Genomic DNA, 10,589 nt, shown 5'->3' with positions numbered 1-10,589 from the left:
CTTTTTTTTTTTTTTTTTACTCCGACCCCACACATATTCAGCTAGTTGTCGAAGGTTATGCGGCGATCCTCCAAGATGGAGATTGAATTGAATAATATTTAATATATTGTGGCGCAATAGGTGAAACTACCAACCGAACAGCACGGATTTAATATATTAAGTAACCAAGAAAGTTCTGCCGCTTCTTTAGGTCTGTGTTACATTGGCCCTTACATCGTGAGTTGAGTGAAAATGGGGATTCGGTGAAGGTCAGTTGTTGGTGTGGATAGGTCAAACATACTACAGTGAAACCTCTACTAGCGGACACCTCTATAAAGCGGACACCTCCCGTAACGGACATATTTTATAATCCCCAAAGAGTGCAATAGAAAAAAAAAACATATTGGCAAACCTCTTTAAAGCGGACACTCTCTAGTACGGACACGGACAGTCTTTTCTGTCTTTTATAGGTATTATTTACCTCCGTATTACGGACACTTTCTCTAGAAACAAGTTGAAAAGTTCAGTAAAAATACATTTTAGTAATTCATACATGTGTCACCAAGGAAGCATTGTGATAACACTTTGCCTTCTCAACTGTCTGCTTGCAATCCAGACGAAGTGCCTCTGTTTAACAACACTCTCATGTCTTTTGCTTGTATCCCACTCCCACTCACGCTATTTTAGACACAAAGGTGATTGACAGTTGCCGGCCGTTTAGGATGACATGTTATGCTAATGTCCCTCTGGAATCTCTAACCAAACAGAAGACAAGTTTTTTTTCTTTTTTTTTTTGCCAGCGGGTACGCATATTGTCTCAAAAAAGACACTTCTGGACTGCAATTAACCCACAAATTAAAGCGACATACTGAAAACGTAATAAGTAGTGATAAGTGTAAACTATAGCATCGTATTTCAACGTTGTGCCTCGAACATACAGTATTGGATGGTGGAGGATAATGCAGGTACTGTAACATTTGGTAATATTCGTAAATACACGATTCATGCAAAAATATTTTTTTCTAATTACATATCACCTTGATTACTAATTTACGTAAGAAAATGTTGAAACCTCTGTAAGGCGGACACCTCTCTATAGCGGACAATTTTTTATTCCCCACGGCTGTCCGCTTTAGAGAGGTTTCACTGTACCTGGTTGTGGCATTTCAATTACACTGTAAACTTTCGTAAGGGACAGAGTGAACGTGGGACCTCCACAGAGCGTCATAAGGGTGTGTATGTTGTACGAGTTCAAACTGGGGTCAAACGCCGCTGCAGCGAGGTGGAATATATACCAGGCCTTTGGTGAGAATGTCTTGACAGAACAACAGTGGTTTAATAAGTTTAAGCACGGTGACGAAACACTCGAAAACCAACACATGCACAAAATGAAGATTTCAGGCAGCAATTAAGGCTAACATTGGCCTGATATGCGAGGAACTGGGACTACAATTCAGTGTAAGCGGAAAACCCATTAGGCAACACCTCCATCAACTTGGAAAGCAGTACAAGTTGGGTCGATGGGTCACATATGATTTGAATCCGGACCAGAAGACAACGCGAGCAGACATCTGTATTTCTTTGCTGTATTGTCTAAAGAAGGAGCCATTTCTGGACAGGGTGTTGATATGTGATGAGAAGTTGGTCCTGTATGAAGCTCTTCGTTGTCGTGATCATTGGTTAGCATTCCCTGAACTGGTTCCAAAACAGCCGAAACCTGCACTGTACCAGCAGGTCCTCCTGTTTGGTGGATTTTTGGCGGCATCGTGCATTGGGAACTGCTACAAGCCGGTCAGAACATTAATGCAACTGTGTACTGTCAGCAGTCTAGCCGTTTCAAGAAAACATTCAAAATTTTGGAGCCAGCACTTCTGAATCGCAAAGGTGTCCTCCTGTTACTGGACAACGCTAAGCCCCACGTGGTTAGGATGACCTGGGACATCATTCTGCGCCTTGGATTTTTAAACACTATTGCATCCGCCATACTCCCGAGACATTGCAATATCCGACTATCACCTGTTCCATTTCTTGAACAATCACCTTAGAGGACGCAGTTCAAATCTCTAGTAGAGGTGCAATAACCCACTTAATACCTTCTTCGCTCCACAGCACACCAAGTTCTGAGGATGGAATTCATAGCCTTCCAGAATGTTGGCAGAAGATCGTTGATGCTGATGAGGACTACTTTTGATATTCCAGGTACGTCTTAGGTGACATATTGATGTTCGAAGGTAGTGGTTGAAAAAGCGATAGAACTTTCTTGCTTATCTTTATATTTAGCCTATTATATCTTACGCTACACAAGTGTTCGTTCAGTCTCCGTGAAAGAGTACTTGGAGGAACCAAGAGATATAAGTAAAGGCGATCGAAGTGAGGCTGACCACATTGTATCCAATTTGCGTATAGCTTATGAAAATGTAACACTTTTATTTTCAGATCTCTCGTATAGATCACATTAACTTTTCCCAATCGGGGTATTACATTATTGTTACATATTCAGCAATAAATAGATAATTTTATACTGCAAAGTGTTTAATTGCGTAGTGAACTAACAGCTCGAACTAAGCAAACAATATCGCAATCTTAGAATATTTAAAACTTCTGCTAAGCGAAGTGTATCCTGCGTCCTTCACGGAGGGTGATTTTTCTTAACTACTGACGTAATCTAGTTCCAACTGAGTTAGACAGCGAGATGGTTGTTGTGCTTCTTCGTTTACATTTCGCAAATTTGAATCTTATATTCATGTCAGAATTTTGCACTCTCTTCCTCGTGGATTCAGCTACCGTATCATGGAAAACATTCATGCTTAAAACGTAATATTTACATTTACGTTAATTTTCTCGCTTCTAATCCCTTTGCTAACCTGGCGATAAATTTTACTACTTGGTGATTCCATTTATCAAAATCGTGTTCAGCAAACACAGGTTTTATTCGATGCAAGTTTAAGAAGTGACAACGTTTACAAAAATTATACTTTTGCATTACAAGAATAACTAAAACTTTCCTGACCAGAGTATATATATTTATTTATTAAAACTAACATACAGTGTTAGGGTTTCGACAACTTAACGTTATCTTCATCAGATACTAACTGAAAGATATATTTTCAGAGGACAACGGACAAAATCTCGCCGCCGAAACATCGCCGCCCAAAACCTCGCCGGCCAAAATCTCGCTTGGACAAAAACATGGGGAATGAAACCTTTCCTTAAAATTTACCCAACGAGTTTCTTAATATGCAATCCCATATTACAAATAATAATAATAATAATAATAATAATAATAATATACAAAACATCGTACAGGCTTTCTTGGGGTATTCCCGTTTCTTCCCAGTTTCTTCATTCCATCATTTCCTTCATCCTGATCATCTACATCTCCTTTAACCTACAAGATATAATGGAAGGACGTAATAACTCAGATATTATTTCATACTTTCATAAATATTATTCGATTTTGTTACAATTTCCTAAGATCACCGTCAAAGTGAAATAAAAACAATCCCAGGCTTCAAACCTCATCTATATTGAAAATTTGATCGAGACCGGTCGGCTGATTCAAGAATTATTAAGTCACAAACGCAGCCACTTTCATTTTTATGTAATTATGTATGTTAGTTATCCCCTCTCCTCCGCCTTCCCGTCAAAGTGGAATGATAAAAAACATTCCAGGCGGTAACCTGATCTGTCTGGCAGATTCGATCGAAATTGGTCTCGTGGTTCAAGAGTTATTAAGTTTTATTTATTTTTATATATCTCCCCCTCCACTTGAATATGCCTTCAAAGTGAAGTTACAAAAGATATCGTATGCCCGAACCAAATCTATGTTGAAAATTTGATCGAGATCGAGATCGTGGCTCAAGAGGTATGATGTCACAAACATAGTCAATTTCATTTTTACATATACAGATTTTCAAAGCACGCATTAGAATAATTTCTTGTCATTATATTCATGTTCCATTATGCATTGAGTGAGTAAAAATGAATCTGATTTTGCTACTAACGTTGATTTAATATGAATGTGTTAAAATTCTCAAGTAGGAAGCAACTAGTAAAAATAATTTTGAAACTTATTATTTGAATTAATCTGTATCACTAATGAAACAAATTACTCTTATTTACTTCTAAGAAAATGAAAAGGTAGAAAGAGCATCATGTTTGGTTTTGAATAAAAATAAATAAGTAATACGTTTGGAAATGTAAAACAAATGAAATAAATAACTACTCCTATTATGAAAATATTTATAAAAAAAAAAAACATTTTATTTTCCATTATAACAAAATAACATAATTTAATTTACAACAATAAATTTTCAAACATAACAACAACAATAAACATATTTGTACAAATTTCAGATTCAAAGACAGCCACACATCCGATATTTCTTGAGAAGCATTTTTTGTCTGTAAAGAAAAACGAATTAATATTAGTCATTTAAAACACTCCAATCGTGCGTTTCTTAGAAGCTATAATTTTTCCAAACATAATTCAGTTACTTCATCTTATTAATGACCATAGAAATATAGAATGTTTTGAAGTTAGATATCTATAATACTATAAGCTTTGTATAAAGAAAAGAAAAGAAAAAGTCGGATTGCTGTGGAAAAGTTGCGAATTGGCGCAGTGAGGTATTTACAATTCAAGAATATGTCAATCTGTGAGTCGCTAACAGTACATAATCAAACTAATATGTGTCACTACGTTCGTTACCTGCCAGCCTGATATCAATAGATGTCGCTATTGTGCAGGTAATTTACATATTTAAAACTAATGTGATGAGTTAATTGTAACTGTATTGTTCCGATTTATTTATTTGAAAATAAATAATGATAATCTTGAATGCACTTTGCTTTTTATCATTAGGACATGTAAACAATTAGAGTTCTTAATTAAACACAATTTTAATATATTGTGTACAGAGGGCCAAAGGCTCAGGCGCAACACCTAGTAGCAACAATGTAGATATCTTTGAAAGCAAGATGATTAGGATCGATCAATTATAATCAGAACCTGCTTCATGAGCTTAGCATTAGCAAGTTGGACATATTTTAACTCCTTCTTTACCTTTACCTAATGTGGGTGTGGAGACGAATGAAGGGAATTCGTTAGATAGAACGGAAAACGAATGAGAGCGTGTTAGAAATGTTAGGAGAGAATAGAACAATTTTAGATATTATTAAGATGAGGAAGAGAAACTGGTTAGAATATTGGCTAAGAAGGAACTGTATCATGAGGGACGTGCTAGAGGGTATGATGGCAAGAAAGAAAGGGACAGGGTGAAGGAGACTACACTTAATGGACGACATCAAATCAGAAAAATCGTACTTGAAGACGAAGAGGTTATCGGAAGACCGTAGAGCATGGAAGCTTCTCAGTGGCGGCAAAGGACCTGACAATAATGGCAGAATACCTATGATGATGCTGATTAGCTTACTAGACGAGGACAGTTTTAGCTACGTTTGAGATAGTTTTACAAATCCAAAATGAATTTATCTATTGTTTCAATTAATGAAGCATTAGTGGTCTAATATTTCATTGCACTGGTGCAGGATGTTATAAACTCAACGCCACAAAATCTTATTTTATTTGAATTACATTAACAAGATGTACTGTGTATTAATTGAACTTCGGAACCAGTTCCATAACGTGCTTCATTAAAATATTAGCTTTAATATTATAAATTTCCGACTGTTACAGTTTACGATTTAAGTGGCCGATTGAAATATACAGAATTTCACGCAAAGTCTTTAAAAATCGATATATTGATGATGCAACATGCTAGGTTATATGATTTCAACAAAAAATAGCAAAAACTGTACATATGTAGTGAAATTTGCTCGATTTTGTGTTATGTACTAATTACTGTGGCAGGACTGTACACCATGAGTTAAAATAGTGCTTAATTAAAATATCTAAATGTTTAGATGAAACCTTTACTTTGCCCACCACCAATATTCGGTTATACAAATATTAATCAGATGTAAATATGGTTAAAACTCTTGTCCTATTTTGAAATAATTACTTTGAAACAATGAAGTTTTTTTAAAGTTGCAATAGTCTTAAATCGATAAGTTGCCTGCATGCTAGCGACATCTATTGATGGCAGGCAGGTAGGTAACGAGGGTAGCGACACCTATTAGCATAACTGTTTACTATTATTAATCACCATTACACACAGACAGATACGTTTTCGTTTTACAATGAGGATAATGTATAGTAATCAAGCAATCCCTCAAATGCTAGGCTATTATAATACAATATATGCTGTAGAAAAATGATTTGTATTATGCAATTATCATAAAACATGCATACTATAAAAATATCAATAATATTCTTTCACGGGGGTCCTAAGTCACTTTATGTAAATTTTAGAGTCATTAATAAGATATTATTCAGAACAACAATATATCATTTTCATTATAACCACTTTCAGAGTGACACATAGAACCCTGCTTCATATACAGAGTGCTGCAGGAAAACAGGAAAATTCGAATTGACGTAAAATACACTAATCAACAATGAAGATCTGAAAGAATACATGATTGAGATGCATGTAGAGTATTCCACTAACAATGACATTAGTTATGGCACTTACACGTCACTTTATTTCTTGAATATGACATCGGAAAGATGTACCCCATTTTGGCACTACGAGTATGTTTAGGAAATTGGCTGGAATGCTCAGTTTATTTGAGTCTTTCTTTAACCTTCAGTGTCAATTCAACGATGTTTCCAGGACGTGTACTATACTCTTTGCTTTCGAGATATCCCCATAGATTCGCCACAGACAGAAATCGCACACACTGATTTCAATGGATCTCAGAGACCATAGGCTACTATGTCACCGTTCTTATAAAATGCTTTCACAGCAAACACACATTCCGCACAACTTTAACGCTTCATCATCACTAAATAGCAAACTTTTTTCAATGTTGTCTTACCGGTTCCAAACAAATGCCAGCCATACAGTGTTGCTAATTCTAGACTTAAAATTTCCCGTTTCACTATGCCACTCTGTGTTATATGTATAATAGTCAAAAATTAAAATGAACAATTTAATATTCAAGAAAAAGTATAGAAATCTAACTTCTGAGCCCAGATTCAGATTTAGCTAGCTTTATAGTGAGGTTAACTCTTGTCCGGACAAGCTATTTTTGTAACGTAGACGGCAACTGGGGCCTTACCAACTCTATTAGCCTTACCATCTCGATATGTTCATGACTTTAACTTCGACTAAAGATAGAAGAATTTATAATTTTATACCATCAAAATATTTATGGTTATTGAGAAATTCGAAAAAAAAAAATGAAGCTACTGGGCCTGGAAGGCCCCGCTTGCCCGGATAAGGGTTAAAAGTATTCATTTTTTTCTTTTTAAGAAAAGAAAATCCATCCACCTTTCTTTAAAAATCTATACTCTTACAATCCTACTTAAGATTATCCAGCAGTTTAGTTGGAATAATGATCTTAAGTAGCTGAGAATCCTCTAAAGATGTATAAGTAGCCCGCGTCTCTTGAAAAACACTCGCGCATTTTACGTTACCACTGCACTGATGAACCTTTACGGAACTTATATACTGATTGATCGACTTTAAACCAAAACCAGGAGTACTTATTCTAAACTTTGATGCCAGAACTTAAGCGTAATGCTAAACAAAATTTAATTCTTCTCAAACTCAACCACATAGAAAACTTACCTTTACATAACACAGTCTTTCTCACTCTTTCATCATTGAACAGTTTTCTATTCACTGATATTGAAGCCTCAAGTATCCACCTGGCACTGGGATTCCATAAACATAGTGAATTATCGTTTGCTGTTGTTGAGGCTTGGCAGTTGCCACAGCTGTAGGTGTTCCACCGCTGCTTGCGTGTTGATCGATATGTGTTCTATGATCATAATGATGTCTGTAAATAGTATCATAGTGAGGAGGAATTCGTCTAGGATCACTGGCGTGGCTGGCAGAGTGATCACTATCGTGGTGACTGGTTTCGGCTTCTTGAACATGTCCTGAATGTGTACTGTGTTGTAGATGATAATACTGATTATCATGCAAAGGGCTTGGATCTGGAATATAGTTTAATTGATTAGTAGCGTAATTTTGAACGGGATGAGTGTGTTCATGTTGGTGCTGCAAGTGATTTACAATATGGTTATTGTGTAAGTGTGGGTGATGAAGACTCTCTTGCTCTATATGAGTTTGTGGTACATGCCCATATGAATGGAAATGTTCCTGAATATTAGGTTGATGAAGATGATTTACTTGATGATTGAGACCATGCTGTAACGCATTTACTTGTCTATAATGGAACAACGAACCTTCATTAGTATTACTTAAATCTTGTAGTTCATTGTGGATAGCTAAATCATTTCCTTCGTGGTTTCCGTACCCATACCCTTGAGCGTAAGACCCGAAGTTGTATTGGTGGTTGTCTTCTGGAGGAGGGTCCTCGTGGATTTTATAACCACCATCATCATCGTTGGGTCTCTTGGGTTCATGGTGATGATGATGATGGTGATGATGGTCGAATATATCATTATGATCGCCGTGATGATGAAGGTGATGATGATGGTGATGTTTGTGCCGAGGAATTAGAAGAAACTTTATCTTCTTGTGAAGCATTTCTTTCACGTGGTATGGAACATGGATCCTTATGTGAACACTGGAAAATAAAAAAAAAAAAATGAGATAGTAAAATATAGATTATTATATTAATATAAATTATAATTGTAATAAATAATTAGAAAATTATAATACAAATTCTATCAAATTAATTAAATGAAAAATATGATAATATTTAAATCTCCGGAAGTCGGAACTCTTTTGGTCAATATCTCGGGGAAAGGTAAGAGTGTCGCGAAAAATTCCATCATTTTTTGGGATAGTTTTCAAGGCTCCATCGAATGGAAGGCTCAAAATTGAAAAATTCTCAAATAACACACACACACACACACCAATTAAATGTAGCTGTCGTGTTTTTAATGTTTATATTGGCAACTAACAAAGAAATACCTTTATAGCTTTACATACGAATAATTATGCGTAAGATATAAGTAAGAATCTTTCTGTAATATGTTATAGGATGTGTTAATTTATCTATATTTACACATTAGTTAATTTATTTGTATTTACACAAACAAATATTGCAAATCTACTTTAGAAACCATAGTACTATGCTCTTTGCATACAAACTTTTTGCAACATATCAGTGTGTGATTTTCCAATTCTCCTCCTTTTTTTCTTGAATAAGAATAAGACTTTCCCAAAGAAGCATAAATTATTTCGATTTTCCCTGTGCTGGAACTCTTTATTTGGACAGTTGGATCCAAAAGTTATTTTTAAGAATTATTCGGCAATCTTTAATGAAATTACATAATGTATGCGAACATATTACGAAGGTAAACAATGTCCTAAATATACACATTTCTGAAGAAAATATCACAGAACCAGTGTCGAAAAATTCTATAGTTGGGTGCATTTGTTACCCACTCCTAGGTGTTAAAAAGGTTAAATTTGGAATATTAGGTAATATACAGTATATGTCCAATATGGAGTAAACTTGCATACGTCAATAGAGAATTTTTACAATTGATTTCTGCTTTCTGAAGTATAGATTAGTAAAACATGAAAATATTAATACAAAGAAAGATCTATGGACTGGCCACCGCCACAATGAAACTTTGACTCCAATAAAAGAAAATGTTCAGATATTACAAGAAGCAATATATATACTAGGGTTGATTACCCGATTCGCAGGGTTGAAATAAAACGGCATCGGAATTGCCACTGTTCATCTCAGCTACCCTGACAATTAGACTATGGATTCGACACTAATAACTGTCATTTTGGTTCATTTTTATATATCTTTCCCCTCCCTAACTTTCTAAACTGAATTTGGGTTTAAGTGGCATTGGAAGTGTCATTGTTCATCTCAGCGACCCCAAGAACTATGGTTTAGACACTAACATTGATCATTTTCGATCATTTTTTTATATGAATACCACTCCCCTCACCTACCTTGTACCGTTAAAATGAAATGATAAAAAAATATCATTCCAGGCCGGAACCTCATCTTTGTTGAACATTTCATCGAGATCTGCATGTTGGTTCAAGAAACATGAAGTCACAAACTTATTGATTTATATTTATAGGCTAGCTGAAATACTCATTTTTCGCATGTGACAGATAAAATATCTACATAAACAAACTAAACAACGAAAGGACAAAATATCTGTAATTTTCTACTACTTTTACATATTCAAATAAACGCCCCCTGAGACCGTCTACTTCGAATTTTTAGAAAAGAAAATGCCTCTTGTCCCAGCCGATGGGGGCTGTATTTGGAAGTCAACGCCTGCGGAAGTATCACCATTCATCTCAGTGACCGCGAAAACTATGGAATTAACAGTAATATCGGTCATTTTCTACTTCTTTTACACGTCCCGGTAAACCCTCTCTCCAAAGACCCCCCCTGGTTCGAATTCTGAAACTCCTCTTCTTGGTCTGGACCCGTGACCAAAATTTGGTAACTCTCGGTCCACTCGTCTTGACCCCAGACCGCACATAGACAGACACACAAACGAATTGTCTATTTTATTTATATGAGAT

At 35.6% G+C, this 10,589-nt stretch overlaps 1 protein-coding gene across 1 annotated transcript in view; it reads right to left on the bottom strand.

Annotated features, from left to right (window-relative positions):
• Positions 1-7,676: 7,676 nt before the first annotated feature.
• Positions 7,677-10,589, bottom strand: part of LOC145673852 (uncharacterized) — a 52,495-nt gene continuing 49,582 nt past the window's right edge. Inside the window, exon 3 of the mRNA XM_081743624.1 lies at positions 7,677-8,643. Coding sequence (XP_081599750.1) covers positions 7,728-8,643 — 916 coding nt within the window. The 3' untranslated portion in view covers positions 7,677-7,727. The remainder of the gene's footprint in view (positions 8,644-10,589) is intronic.

The sequence above is a fragment of the Thermobia domestica genome, chromosome 17 (assembly GCF_964235325.1).
Source record: "Thermobia domestica chromosome 17, izTheDome1.hap1.1, whole genome shotgun sequence".
Classification (NCBI taxonomy): domain Eukaryota; kingdom Metazoa; phylum Arthropoda; class Insecta; order Zygentoma; family Lepismatidae; genus Thermobia; species Thermobia domestica.
Note: the sequence above shows the minus strand (reverse complement) of the source record. Positions and strands in the feature narration are given on the sequence as shown.